The sequence below is a fragment of the Chiroxiphia lanceolata genome, chromosome 6, assembly GCF_009829145.1.
Source record: "Chiroxiphia lanceolata isolate bChiLan1 chromosome 6, bChiLan1.pri, whole genome shotgun sequence".
NCBI classification, from domain to species: Eukaryota; Metazoa; Chordata; class Aves; order Passeriformes; family Pipridae; genus Chiroxiphia; species Chiroxiphia lanceolata.
In genome coordinates, this window is record NC_045642.1 from 11,323,269 (window position 1) to 11,338,919 (window position 15,651).

The 15,651-nt window shown below is 36.2% G+C and overlaps 1 protein-coding gene across 5 annotated transcripts in view; it reads left to right on the forward strand.

The window, feature by feature from the left end:
• SBF2 (SET binding factor 2) overlaps positions 1 to 15,651 on the forward strand; it is a 258,391-nt gene that overhangs the window by 156,699 nt on the left and 86,041 nt on the right. For all 5 annotated transcript variants that reach the window (XM_032690555.1, XM_032690551.1, XM_032690553.1 and 2 more), the window contains exons 15-16: positions 377 to 486; positions 2,013 to 2,162. In XM_032690555.1, coding sequence (XP_032546446.1) covers positions 377 to 486; positions 2,013 to 2,162 — 260 coding nt within the window. The remainder of the gene's footprint in view (positions 1 to 376; positions 487 to 2,012; positions 2,163 to 15,651) is intronic.

Consider the following 15,651-nt stretch of genomic DNA (forward strand, 5'->3'; position numbering starts at 1 on the left):
ACTAAAAATAACTGTCTACTGCTACAAAGTGTGCAAGGTTACATAGTTCAAAATATATATTTTCAAAAATATATTTTTATATTTCATTTGTATGTTAGAGTTTGTAGTCTCGTTGAGCCTGTAGGAATCAAATAGAACAAATAGTTAAGAGAATCCAGTTAAAATTCAGACCACTCTCTTCTTTAGATAGTGTAGGAAAACCAAAGATTTAGGATCTTATGTTCCCGTCTGTATATGCCTACTAGAGGTATTTGCTTAACAGAGTAAAATGGAGGGCACTCTGATTTTTAACTTTTTTTTAAAGAACTTTTTGGTATTCTTCGTGGCTCTTGCAGGAGACATTTTACAGATGTATATTCTTCTTTCTCTTTGTTAGTTTCCATAATGGAAAAAGGAAGCACAGTTTTCAACAGTGCTCAAAGGCTGGAAGTTGTTAGAAACTGCATCTCGTTCATTTTTGAAAACAAATTTTTGGAGACTGAAAAGGTAATAAAATGAAATTTTAACTTCCCCAAATAACCCTCTATTCTGCTAATGAGCAAATGGAGACTGACCTCATCACAAAGTACACTTTGAAGTCATGTTTCAAGCACTAAGGATTGTTTTGACCATTTAAATGAGTGAAGTAAACAATAAAACTAATCATCTAAATGCAGTACTGTATGTAGTATGAGGCTAATGAATTTGAAAACCTGTTTCTTATACTACATGGGTGCATTGAAGCCCTTTCTGCTAATTATTACCATTATAAATAATATTGTCCACATAAATTTTTTAAAACAATTTATATGTTTATTAATTTTATATTGCTCTAGCAGTATTAATTAGAAAGACGGCAAACAAAAGACATACATATATGATTCAGTGTTGAACAACCAGTGCTCTTTTTAAATTTTCAGTACAGTAAATTTTACCGGTTGTAAAAATCAATAATTTGATAGAACTGAGAGAGGAATGTAAATATTTGGCATGTCTGCCTTCACTGCAACGTACTAGTGAGTTGCTATCCTTGGTATTCTTATTTTTTCCACATTAAGAAGTTGCCAACTTTTGTAGGTTCTGTCCATAGAGTTTTCAGTTATTGATTCTAGAGCAGTCAGTCAAACTTACAGTCAGACCTAATTCTGCATGTGAAAGTGACTGTAAACTTACTTTAACCAATTTTTTGATTTCTCAGGGCAGTATAACCTGTATATCTCTGAGGCTGTGCAAGTCAAGATAGAAAATGAGCTTTGCCTGATTTACAAATTATAGTTTCAAAATGCACATGGGAAAAGTCCTAATAAAATATGTAACTCTTTGTAAGAGTTTTGATCCAAGTATAGCACAGTAGTTTTTAACATCTTTCAACTTACAGGCACTTGAGAAAGTTCAGTAGTTTTTTTGTCCCTCTGCATGGTAAATTTTTCCTTAGCCAGTAGGCTGCCTTTTGTTACTTACCTGTTACCACAATTAACTCTAGTCTAAAGGGCCACAGTTGAGAATCATTGATGTAGTACTTGCTGCGTCTTTAAAATGTTGACATAAGTGTTCTATTGGCGCTGTTTTAGGATAAACTGCATGACAATCTTGTGTCCTCATTGCTATGAGAGGTATGCCACTTCTAAAACCATTTGTCATTCACTGCTTATCAGAAAACATGCTGGTTGGCCTTGGCAAGTGAACTCAGGACCTGGCCTGGCTGGTACTGAACACAGCACTTGCTTTCATGCACGATAATCCATTTCTGATTTCGCATCCATTCAATGACTGTCTGTATAAAATGATTTCTATTTCCACATGTAGGCGAGAAATCCTCTTCAGTGCATTTGAAAAAAACATAGGAAAAATTTAATACTTGATAACTCAAGCTAAACCAATCATTATGTGAAAGTCTGATATTCAAGCTGATGGGTAATTTCCAAATTATTCTTTACTATCACTTGCAATTTCTCGATAAAGGAGGAACGATATTCAGTGTGAATCGTGCCATTTAATTTCGTTCTCATAAAGCCAGGTGTTCTTCTCTCCAGACCCTGCCTGCAGCTCTGAGAGCCCTAAAAGGGAAGGCAGCTCGGCACTGCCTGACCCAGGAACTGGGCCAGCATGTTAAACAGAACCGAGCAATACTGGACCATCAGCAGTTTGACTACATCGTGCGAATGATGAACTGTGCTTTGCAGGTACGGTGTGGCAAGGCTTTGTTCTTTGATTGTCTTTCTTTTGTTATAATGATTGCTTAGAGTGATGTGGAGAAGCAAAATAATTAAATTATAGGACCATGTCCTGCAATGATGTAGCAGATACTACTTGATGGGGGATGTACGATATTTTGTTGTTGAAAGGATAAAGGACAAAACACTCAGATCTGTACAGAACTGCCTGATATGACAAACAGAAAGAAAACTTCCCATTATTAATAATTTAGATACAATTTAGTTCTGGTAGATATTGAGACGATTTAATTTAATGGCTTGAAGTGCTTTCTTTAATGAGTGAGTCTTAGCTTGTCCAGGTCATTTTCGACTCTGAGCTCCTAAAATGTGTATCACCCAAAAGTTTGTCCTCTTTGTCATCACATAGTTCAAGAAGAAAGCCTGCCTTCTGCTTCCATGGTTTATGGTGGTAGTTCTGCTCGTCGTGGTGACAGTTTGTCAGACTCACTGCAAGTCTTTGCAGTTCATCTCAGTTATTCTGCTGATAAATTACTTAGTGCTGAATAAACATCAACATATGGCGGCGGCTACCGATGAGAGCATAATATGTGGATAACTTCTTTTCATTTCAGTAATTGTTCTGGTTTACCTTTCCTTGATCTCAATTCATTATCTGAAATATTTTATAGACTTACATGTTTTCAGTCTGTTGTCTGAGAATGTAGTAGTATTTTTCTTAATTTGTAATGTGATCACATTTGGTTATAATTTGTCCTTTGTTGACCCTGTCTGAGTTATTGTATCAAGTTAGGGATTTGATTGAGGCATTAGTATTTTAATCCCACTCTCATCTAACATAAAACCCACTGAAATTGTTTTGCAGCAGTTTGTTGACCCACATTTTTTAAAAGGTGAGTGCTAAATCCAGCTTTCACTTAAGTGTAGAAATAAATTAACATTGACTGAACAAATGGTACCTCAGCTCACCATCAAATGCAAGTTTTGTTGTCTGTTGCATTTCTTGTTTGATCACGGTAAGATATTTTTCTACTGTTGCAAACAGAGTTCAACTTTGCCTGAGGAGTCTTAGGAGCAAAATTAATCTGCAGTTAGCAGATGAAAACTGAAGTCAACTGGCTAAAATGGCACAGCATGTAGAATGTGCTTTTTTGGCACAGGCATTGTCCTTTTCCAAGCCCAAAGGTTAGCCTTAGAGTAGGAAAATACAATTGAAATTATCTGTGAAACTGTATTTCTCTGCCCAAAATCATGATTAATGGAATACTGCACCTGCTGTGTATCCCAGAGTTAGAAATTTTCTTTTGAACTAGAAAACCAAAAAAAACAAAAAAAGATTTTGTTTCTACTTTTTTGATTGTTCCTGCGGTTAAAAAAAAAAAAAAAGAAGATGTTTTTAGGCAATAGGGACAAAATACAAATCCCCTGTATTTTTGTTTCTTAATAGAAAACATAGCAGAAGAAAATGAGGAGTTGAGGAAATTTCCTTTGCTGAGGAAAGAAATACTGACATCACCTTTTAATAAAATAATAAAATCCAATTTTGCTCTAGAAGAAAAACATGAGTTTTTTCTTCCCAATGGTTTGAAGGCCCAAGAAGGACCTTAGTGTTCAAGAAAATTAATGTATCTGGAGTGTTACTGAAGTTAAAATAGAATTATTTTTTTTCCTTAATAAAACTATTGACTCAAATCATGCAGAGGAAACAGATCAAATAAAGAGGCACAGCTTTATGCCTTTTTTTTCCCCCAACTGTATTTTCATATCTTTGAAAATATGAGATGGAAATTTTCATTTCTCAGGAATAAGCCTGGCCAGTGTGAAAACATCTGAACTCCTGACACTGGACATCTAGCTGGAAGCAAGTATTTAGTACATCTACTTTTATGACATATAAAATTATTTATTAAGATAAAAACATGATTTATAATTTCTCTGTGCACTTTGTTCAAGTGTGTTATTTGAAACAATATGTATATTGTGACATTTTGGAGCTCCTCTGTATCAGTTCAAGAAGAAAGTACATTACCAAGACCTTACTTAAGTCTGCCCTTGCTGCAGTGGCACTCAGCAAGTCAGCATTTTGCTCTAGAGACATGAGTTCTGTTAGCTACAGGTCACAAGACCAAGTAATTTAAACAGTGTCTGTTAAAAGACACAAAAATCTAATTTAAGCAATGTGGTCTTAACTGGAGATGTGCTCAAGCTTTAGGGAAATACCACATTAATTACGATGGAGTTTTTGGGGAGAGTTAGATGGCAGTATGGCTTTAGGACCTCACTGAACTGCTGGAATTGTACAAACTGTCTCAGTCATACCACCAAACATCTCATCCCGGATTTTTCTGTTGACATTATTGCATGTTTCCATTGGCTTCTGTGAGATACAAACTGAAATATTGCTGTGGCCATGAGGAATATAGCAGGTGATCCAAAGGCTGAGAGGAAGGGAAGGCCCTGGGCACAGCTAAGAGGTTGGGCAGAACCCTGGCTCCCTGCTGGACACACTGGGTTAAGTGGGGATGTGTGTGCAGCATTCTGCAAATCTAATGCAGATCCCTCTGTTACTAGTCAAGGTAATTCTGATTGTTTAGTGTCAGGTTTTTTCTTTTAATAGAATCTATTATCTTGTTTTGTTGGAGTCCATAAAAATAAAGGGGAGATGCTTTTTGGAGCTCCTCCATGCTCATTTTGTGCAAATAAAACACTAGTCACAATCTCACCATGTATATTGTTGCTGGTCTCATTATGTGACATGTCTGCTACCACAGTGCCTGAGAACAGATTAAGGAAGAGAAATTAAATATTACTACCATTGCTTCAAGTTAATAGCTATTTTATTTTAGTGAAAAATTACTTAGGCTGTATTTCCCCAAGTGTCCAATCCAGACATTTTGCAAGTGGGAGGAAGGCAGGATGGTATTTTGCCCATTTCTCTAGAGATGGCAAAACTTGGCCTTGACACATCTCTGGTGTTAGTCAGCTTGAGCCTCTCAGTCCAAGAGGGGCATTCTTTTGAACTATTCCTCTTTCTACTGTTTACAGTCTGAAGGTAATGGGTAGGACCTGTAAAAATTAACAGGTCTACGATGTGTATCAGTGCTATAGAATTTCATATCAATCTGCCTCATTTAGCAGGCAGGCAGCTGTGGTAGACTTTAGGTGGCTTTACAAATACAGTTAAGGTAAGGCATGATGTAGCAAGTGAGTACTGAAGTGGTAAAAATGTCCTTTACTGTGTCTGCTGGGGAAGTATTGACAATATACTGCTGCTGAAATGGAAATGAAAGAAATATTTCTGATCATTTTTAGTAGTAGGACGATCAAAATTACACAGAGATTATATTGTTCATTGATTAAAGCAGATACCTTCTGATGAGGGCACGTAAATTCCCAGCTTTTGTCCCTGGAAGGAGTTGTCATTGGCCACTTGCTAAAAACTTTATTGTCATGCCCTAAGTAAGACTTTTTCCCCTGACAAATCATATACTGTGACAAACATTTAAATCAGCCTGTCTTACAGTAGTGACTAATATCTGTGTTAGCAAAGCAGGAGCATTGTATTCTGTTCCATATGTTAGATGACTAAATTACTGTTAAAAAACATCTCCAGTGTTGTGAAAGCTTAGTATACTGATCAACAATTCAGTTTATTCATACAGATACCACTACAGCTAAAAATGTGAAATTATAGCTCTAGACACTATTTCAGTCATATTTGCTCTCCTCTGCTGTCATCTCAGAATAATTTGCAGTTACACATAAATTACTATTTCAAAAGTTTTTCTCTTCCCTTTTAATTTTCTGTAATGAAGTTTGCTGATATTTCAGAAAAGACTACTTAACTTTTTTTGCAACTAAAAAAGCCTATTTTCTACCAGAGAAACACTTCTATGTAGTTATGTTTTCAGCAACACATTGCACTTTTAGTGCTTATTAAGAAATCATGTCAGAAACCATCTCAAGGCTCAATTTACATGCTTCTCCATTAATTTATTGCTTACATGATTTGTCCAGAGTTTCTGTTGTCTCTCTGACTTTCCTCAGGAAGCAGCAAGTGAACATTGTATTTTGAAATACAGTAGTACTTAATTTGATAAAATGGTAGAAAAGGCAAGAAGAGGCCTCATGATACTGTGGGGATGGTATTTGATAATTGGGAACAATTTTCATATTAAAAAGACATTCTAAACAATTTGCATAAAATATTAAACAGGAACAATAAGGCTTAAGAAAATTTATTTCTGTGGAAGGATTTCCTTCAGATAATGCAGGACTGCAAGATAGCTTCCTTAGGTAGGTGGAGCAGATGAAACTTTTCGTTTAAAAACAAAAGCTCCAAAACTACAATGTTGTGCTATAACACTGCCTCTGTAAGATGTTGGTCAGAGATATTGCCTAACTGCATATTAATGCATTTGTTTGGTAAATATGAGTCAAACTGGAAAACATACGTGCCCTAGACATCTGGATTCTTAGTCTAAATGTGGCTGGAGTGGGAAAAAGGAGCATAAAACCACTAAATACATAAATACTTTCAAAATCCTTGGGTTTAGGTGTAGGAAAGGAGTGGGATCTATAAGCTGACACTTTACAAAGTCATTGATGCTGGTTTAGGACCTACTTTGCTCCAGTGTCACATCTGTGTGAAGAGGCATGTGTTGTACCAGTGTAACTGAGAGGATATCTTTAATAATAGACAAATTAGTCATTGTTTTAGTGCTTTAGCTAATTTCTGATCAATCACTATGGCTTTCCATAGTAGCAATAACCAGATAGTTATCTTTCAAATAGATTGTACTGAATCTTCTAAAAGTATACTTACAGTATACAGTATGAAACACAACTGTAGGAAGTCTTAGAAGCAACCAAGGGAAAATTAAAAGCTTAACCTGTATTAGGTTACAACAAAGGTATATCTGGACCATCATCTGTTCTCCAGCATTGGTCAAAAGCAGATGAAAGATTGTACTGATTAATCTTGCCTATAGCTTTGCTTGTGATTCTTCTGTGTTGCTTTGGTGTAATAAAGGCCTCTTTCTAGCACTTATTGTACAGTCTGTTGTGAAAGAAACTTTGATATGCAAAATTTAAAAAATGGCATTCTATAAATAATATTAAGTTTATTTTTCTTATGCAAATAGCTTTTGTACTATGTTCTGCCAGCAGATAAAGTTTTAAAATTTTCAGTCAGGTCTCAGAATTCAGAGGTTTGCAAATACTTTCTAATAATGAGAAAGATTTTATTGCTCTTGAGAGAAAATCATCTGTGTATGTGTGTCATATGATTCAAATTCTTGGCAATATGAAGGTTAAATGAACTAGCATTTCTTGTATTTTATGTTGAAAACCATGTTGCTAAACATTTTTATTTTGGAGGGTTATAGTAGGTTTCTCTCCTCTCAGATTTTTATTTCATGACCTGCCTTTTGTTATTTGGTTTGATTTACATTCCTAGAAGCAGAGTTTCAGAATTCATGCTTGAATAAGAGTATTTGAACATATTTTAAGGTACTTCAAAGCACGGAAAATCTATCAAGAGGAGAAATCATGGGAGTTTAACAGGGCCACCTTTAATTCTATTAATTCATCAGTTATTAACAGTTTGATCTTCCTCATCATATTAGACATAGTCATGGTATTATTTAAGTAAAAGAAAGGAGATTAGAGTGTTTAAGGCTTGGACTTGAAAATTCCAGATTTAATTCTCTACTGTGCTGCAGATGATCTTTTAGAGTTTTTTTCTAGTCACATCATATAGTTTCTCTGGTCCATGGTTTAATACCCAAAAAGTAGAAATAACAGCTTTTTCATTCTGTTGACTTTTTAGGGGTCCACCTGTAATATTCTGGATTTAATAAAAGAAGTTGCTGTTCCTGAATCTTTCTGCTGATGTCTCTTTCCCGAGAGATTGCACAGTACAAAAATACCATTGCATTGATGTTGAACTGATGGTGCTCACAAAATTTCTCTAGGGAAAAAAAATGGAAATACGCTGTAGAAAATCGTATTGTTGATCTGTTTTTATTTTTCCTTTTTTCACTCTGAAGAACATACTGTTGCACTCATCCTGTCTCATTGGACAGCCACAGAGTCCAGGAAAATTCCATTCACAGGCATCTGTTTATGAAATCCAGAAAACAGAGTTCCTTTCTTTGCGGGGTTGCCTGTGTGTGTATTCATGCAGTAGGTATGTGTGTGCTGCTGTCACTCAGCATTGCAGACTTCCCAGCTTCACTGCTGCTGCTGTCAGGCCAGTCAGAGCCACCTACACTGCACGTGTCAGGGGAGGTGGCCACTTTGGCATAGCCATACCCATCCTTCGCTGGGCCAGGACTCTCCCCGTGTAGGTGACAGTGTCCCGGTAATTCCTTGTGGCATCGCTTCGGGACATCTGTGTGTGCCGTGGTCTCCTCAGCGAGGTGTCTGGCTGCTTCTCCATGTCTGTCCATGCACCAAGGTGGTTGCTTCCAGTTAAAGTGCCTCTCTGGTTTTAGTGAGGAGTTTTCTTGATGACCAGGCAGCAGAAAACCGTGGCTGCTTTGCACACTGGGGCTGTGCCAGCAGAGCTGTTCAGGAATGAGCTCGTGTGTGGCAGGGAACTTCCTAAATTGCTGTTTCCCTGAAAACTTCCATGACCCTGTTTCTGTTAACCTGAAAGCATTTCTGACCTCTGTGTGGACCTGCCCTCCCTAACTATTGCACAAGACTGTTACTTAAAGAAAGGAAATGAGAAGGATTAGCAGAACTGAGAGTCCCACAGTGTGTGTTGTCCATACCTGCATCTGCCTTTAGCCTCCCTCCCTCTCGGCTTCTCACCAAAACATGTGGTGTTCACACACTTCCTCCTCCCTTCCATGTACACACATGTGCATGTGGGTGATACAGATATCCATGTCTGCTGTACAGAGAAATATATGCACGTATATACACATAAATATAAACTCAGTAGTAAATAGAAGTTAAAATAATCCCCCAGTCCCGCTACAGTCAGAGCAGCCTGTTCAGGGTGTGAATGATCATATGTCTCTGGAGGGCTCTGGTTGCAGGGAATCCCCTGATTTGCCCCAGGTCCGTTGCTGCTAACATGAAAATGGATGAAAAATGCTAGAATAAATGTGATAGCATCCTACTTTCTCTTGATATAACTTGCCATAGATATAACTTGATTTCTAGACCACACTGTGTGGGGATACCGATTATGCCTTTATTATGTTTCTGTGCAGTTATCAGAGCAGATTCAGCCTTGTTTTAAGGGTCTCTGTTTAATATTTTATAAATATATCAAATGATAGCAGTGTATTGGTTTTAATACAAGAACAAGCAGAGCAGCACCAGCAGCTCCTCTGGCTGGTTGCAGCTTTGGGGCTCACAGCAGCTCCCTGGCATGGATAAGGAGGGTGGTACAAACCCACCCATCCCAGATGGGTCTCTGGGCCATTGGTCAGCTGGAGCAGGCTTTACTCAGGCTTTACTCTTAAGGGATGTCCTGTTGCTGGCCTCTCTTCAATCCTCTTACATTAGCTGTTGATGCAGGGCAAGCTCACACATGGGTATCTCACTGAAACCATGTAGCTCCTTGGAGTGTTGACATGGTAGGCTCTGACTGTTCTCAAGTGTTCATTGCTGCTAATTGTGGCCTTGTGGTTGCCAAGTGTTCCTAATAATTCTGTGTTCTAAATAGTTTTGGTTGTCTTGATGAAAAGCAGACATGTGCTTGTATGCTACTGTGAATAAAACAAGTCTGGGTTAGGAGTTGTGTTGTACTACTGTGTAGTTGCTCTCCAGACTGCCTTGGAAAGAGGTGGACTGATGAAAGGTATTAAAAAAAAAACAAAACCAAAACAAAATCCTTGGTGTTGGAAATAATAGGCTTTTTGCTAGTATAATAAGTTACGTGTAATCAGTGTCTTCTGTTTTTACAAGTTTTATATATATAAAAATAAGGAAGTAACGTGACATTTTGGTTTTATTTTAGATTTTGTGTATTTATATAATGTGTATTTCAGTACAGGTCCATAAATCCCTATAGATAACGTGTTAGGTGTGTGTACATGCACTTAATCTGGGCTGTCACTTTATGTATACAGTAAATAACAGAATATTGCACAGTGTTGATTTACTGTACCCATTCAGTGAACGTACCTCTGTGACCACCCCTATGCACAGGTGTATTTAGCTGTAGTGCAGTCTTTTATGAGGAAAATGAATACCTGTGTAATGTAGTCTCTGATCTTGCTTCCCTTGCACTTCACCCTCCAAGCTGAGGGTAGAGCAGCTGCACTGGGAGTGGGACAAGTGGGACACTGCCTTGACCATTGATAGTACTTACCAGAAGAAATAGGCCATAGAGACAACTGGCTTGTTGTTTCTATAAGGAATTTAATGAAATTTCTGTTTTTAACTGTTTTGTTTTGCAGGAATTTGCATAAAAGGTAATGATGGGTGCCTGTGTGGTCCTCATTATTTCTTTTTCACATACGGTCACTTCTAAAACAGAAAGAAAATTAATATCTTCTAAGAATTTGGTTGCTGTCATGTTTGTATAACCTTTGGTTAAGACAATTGAGATCTTTGCAGCTTGTATTCAAAAACTGAAGTATGGTTGTGAGATAAATACCATAAAACAAAGGCCAGTTCTGGGTTTTGTCAGTATTTTGTGTAAACTTTGACAAATACATTAATATGACAAACAAACAATAGCGAAATATTTTAGAATGATTTTTAAGGGAAAAGAGCATGAGAATCAATCTCTTTACAGTAAAAGACCCACCTCTACTGTTACATTAAAAGTGTGTGCAGTTAGAGAACAGAAACAGAAAATAAAGGTGTAAACAAGAAAAAAATTACAATCTACGTATGTTGTAAAAAATTCTTGCAGCTGTTGACATTCTTTTTCAATATTCTAGCCCAGAATTATGACTGAAATTAATTGTTTTTTAGGATGCATGGAAAATGCCATGTAAACATGCTTTAATGAGAATTACTTTTCGTAATTCCCTCCCTGTACACAGTCGGGGTAGGATTTGGTATCTAGTCATCCAACAAAGTATTTAAAAATTACTTCAGCTAGTGTCTATAGCTAAAACAAACAAACAAACAAATCCCACCAACCCCCTTTCCCACCTCTCCACCCAGTTCTTCTACTTGGAAGTCCAAATCTCTACTTGGCAGCTGGGAATTCAGATTGGAATTATACATGTAACAATCTGAATTCCACAATGTTTGTAGCTGTACAAATTGATTAAATCTTCTGTCTAGATTTTGACTTCTGAGAACAAAAGCAACTTATTTTGATGAAATTAACTCCTCTAGTCAGTTGAACACCTTTGTAAAAGGTGCTTTGAATCTTAATTGATTAAATATCACTTTAGAGGATACGTATCCTTTGTTATACCTAAATAAGCTGCATACAATTGCCATAGAGTATTCTCTATCCCCTCTAGGTGTATGGAATGAAATATCTTACTCTAACTGCAGTAACAATAATACATTTAAAATTAGCTTGGATTATGAGGATGCCATGATTTTCAGCACTTCTTTAGAAACTGTAAATTTTTCCTTATCTGCATTAAAATATTCTGTCTGCCTCTGAATCATCGACATCTGAATTTTATGTATCACACATACACCTTCAACAGCACTACAGCACTGATGATTTTAATTCTCAACAAGTATATTTTTCTTCACTTTAGTACATTAATGTAATTGCTAATATTTTATGTTTTCCTGTATTTTCAAGTCTCGTAAGACTTGCTTCTGTAAATATCATGCATGCTCTGATAATATTTTCCATTTGTACAAGAACATTAGCATTAGGACAGTCTAAATTCACAGATAGCAAATAAGATGCTACCAACAACATTTCTTGATCAGCATTTTATGTGCCAGTAGACACATTCACACACTGAAACCAAGTAAAGTCTTTACTGTATTTTTTTTTCTTTTTTTAAATTAGAACAGAGGCAAAAGAAGTTGTTGGTTTGGACATTTTTTTCTTCATAAGAAGAGAAAAAATATTAATCCAGGCAAAGACAGTGGACTAAAGTGGCCATTAATTTATTGTTCTGATGCCAGATTTAAGATTCTAGATTATTGATTTCATTGGAATTCGACCTGTTATATTTATGAAATTAAAAGGTACAATTGCTTTTCTGAAAAATAATATAAAGGAAAATATTTATTTTAATGGACAATTTTGGAGCCTTGCCTTTGTCATTTGGAAACAGCTGAAATACTAACCATATGTGGTTCTGTCTGAAAGCCACAGGCCACAACTGCAGTTATGGTAACACAATTTGCTGCTCAGCATCTGAATTGCACATGTAAGAAAGTCATAGACTGTGATCCTGACTGGATTGTGGTGGATAGCTGTTGTTCCCAGTTCCCTTTCCATTTAGCCTCCACCTTGACAGAGCTTGTTACCGTGTAACAAAGTCCTTGTGAAGAAAACTGATGGCAGGCTTGGGATTTTTCAGTTACTTTTCACAACCTCTCAGGCAGAGTCATAGACTGAGAGTGTTGTATGGATCAAACCATGGAAATCATAACTACAGAGAAAATCCAAACCAGGATGCTCAGAGATTAAATGAGATTCATGACTTTGATTACCATAGTTCAGCTCAGCTTTATCAATGGGACTGAAGCTGCCACAGGTATTTTACACATGCTCATTGCAAAGAACCCCTTCAGAAATAAACGGTTCTAAAGTAGAATATCACAAAGATTTTAATTCCTTCGGTCTTGTCTCATTTCTTATTTCAAATTGAAGGTACAACCTGCATATTAAAACAGTAGGCATTGGAACTGATTCATTTAAAATCAATCTAGCAAACTGTAAGTAACTATTCCAAACCATAATTATCTAATAATGAAAAATGGATTTGTGGAAAGATGGAAGATCCTACCTGAAGTCTACTCAGAGTGCCATTTTTGGTGTTCAGGGGGTAATGTTTTTAAACTAAAAAAGAGTCAATTTAGATTAGATATAAGGAAAAGGTTTTTTACATTATGGGTGGTAAAACACTGGAAGAGGTTGCCAAAGAGATAGTGATGGATGCCCCATCCATGGAAACATTCAAGGTCAGGTTGGACAGGGCTCTGAGCAACCTGCTGTGGTTGAAAATGGCCCTGCTCATTGCAGGAGGGTTGGACTAGATGAACTTTAAAGGTCCCTTCCAACCCAAAAAACATTCAGTGATTCAAATTTGGAGGCATTCTGTGCTTAAAGGTAAGAACAGGTATACTAAAATACATGAGCATTCTGATTATTTCTTTTATATAAACATTTACTTTTCTCAATAGCCTACTATGAATTCATCTCATCTGAGATCACATAGGAGTAATCAAAATTGTGGGAAGAATTTCTGATTCTTGGCTGTGTTTTTCACCAAGATTGTTCCTGCAGGCAGAAATTTTCTGAATATTCCACAAACATTTTGGGGGTTACTTGTTGTCCATTCAGGTTTTATTGACCTCCATTAATACTGTTTGTGGAGAAGGGGATTAGGATTTTTTAGGAGTGATTTTTTTTTTTCCAAGTCATTTTGAACCAAATGAAGTTTAACAGATTTACCTAAGTCAACGTATTTTCCTGGTGCATGTTGTTTCTCTGATAGTTTGAAATTTTTTTGTTTCAGTTACTGGTACTGCATGCTCCTGGGAGTACCAACAGAAACAAAGATGCTTGCTAAGAGAGAGAGGGAGTATTACAGGGAATGTTCCTGTGTTTCCTGTCTTAGTAAATGGACTATGTTCTGTTTTTTCCATCTTAACAAAAAATTAAAATGTCCTATCTAATTTTCAAACTTCGAAACAAAATTATGCACTTAAAAAACCCAAAATGAACAAGTGGCTAGCTCAGGTTTCTAGTCAGTAAAACAAAGCTGACCTTAGAGGTCCTTGGGCGTAGTTGAAGTTCTGGTGGAGCCATGTTAGTGCGATGAAATATCTTTGGCTACTCAGGCGACAATCTAATAGGAAAGAAATGATGAAAAATTAATTTTCAATGAAGTCATATTAAGTCATAACCTAAATACTTTCAAAATTCTCCAATAAAAGTTTTCCCGGAGAACTTTAAAAAACTTACTGAAAAGACTAAAAATATAATTTAGTGCAGAAACCTTCAGCTTTTAACATACCACAAAGAAAGCTTGGTTCTGTCACAATTTTGAATAAGCATGTAACTTTTTTTAGAAATAAAGGCTGAAGTACTTATTCTGAAAAGAATTTTGGTTAACACCACATGTTTGAACTATAGTGGTTAGGAGCATTTAAAAATCTGTATTATTAACAAAAAATGTTACTATATATCTTTTCTTAGTCAGCATGAAGCTTTCAGTTCAGAACAGGTGCCCTTGGATGCAGCTAAAGCCGTGTTCTCTATGCTTTCTTTGTCTCCTTTTCATTGTTTTCTGCATTCTTTTCACTGTGTTTGTAGTCATCCTTTGACAGTCATTTTTTAGCTAATATCAAATTTCTTGCATTTATTTTATGACTCCAATTTTTTTTCCTTATGACAGGCTATCAACTTTACTAATCACTTTTGAAAAATAGTTGAACCTGTTGATTCTATTTAGGAAATCATATGTCAGTAAAAGACAAATCTGGAAACCTGATATTTTGAAACTTTCTGCAATTCAGCTGAGAAGCGTTTCCTTAATTTAAGATATTTTCATGTCTTGCTTATGGGACTTCAGCCTATTCCAGAAATTGTTGCGGTACTGTGGTCTCTGTGATGCTTATAGGATTGCCATACAGATTTTCTTTATCTCACTTCTGTGCTTACTGGTGTGCTACTAAAAGTTGCCAGGTAATCTTTACATATACCTTTAATTTTTATTTAATTCTCTCTTTGCCCAGATGAAATAATATTATTTTAGGTATTCAAAAGCTTCCATTCATATGTTGATCTTGCTAAGTTCATTGCTGTTACAAGATGAAATAAGTTAATCCTTATTTTGTTGTGTACTGGCTCCAGTAATGCCATTATTAAAAAATGAACTACATTAAAATGCAACACATAGTATGTCTGTGCGCCTAACTCATTCAGGATGAAGATAAAGGATTTGGGTCCAACATTTAATGACAAGGTATTTTCTAGAGATTTTCCTCAAAATCAGGTATGCAGCACCTCCATGTTATTGTTACAGCAATGGTGAATTTTGGCTGACACCGAGATGTCGTATTAAAAGTCCGAAAAAAGTCATGTACTTCGAAGGCAATGGTGAATTCTTTTAAAAACTTGGTAAAATATTTTTTTAGTTGCATACCAGATGCTTTGTAAATTATCACAAAAAAGTAAGATCTTTTTGTCTTTGCATTCTTTTAATCTGGTTTAAACTTCAGGGATAGGCAAGGGGATGGGGAGAGAAGAGAGGTTGTTTTGGAGAAGAGTCAGGCTAATGTATTTATGAATTTAACTTGTTAATTCATTAGGGTAAATTAAATATAACAGATAAGATCAATTGCAGATTGAACTGTGAATGCAAAATTATAA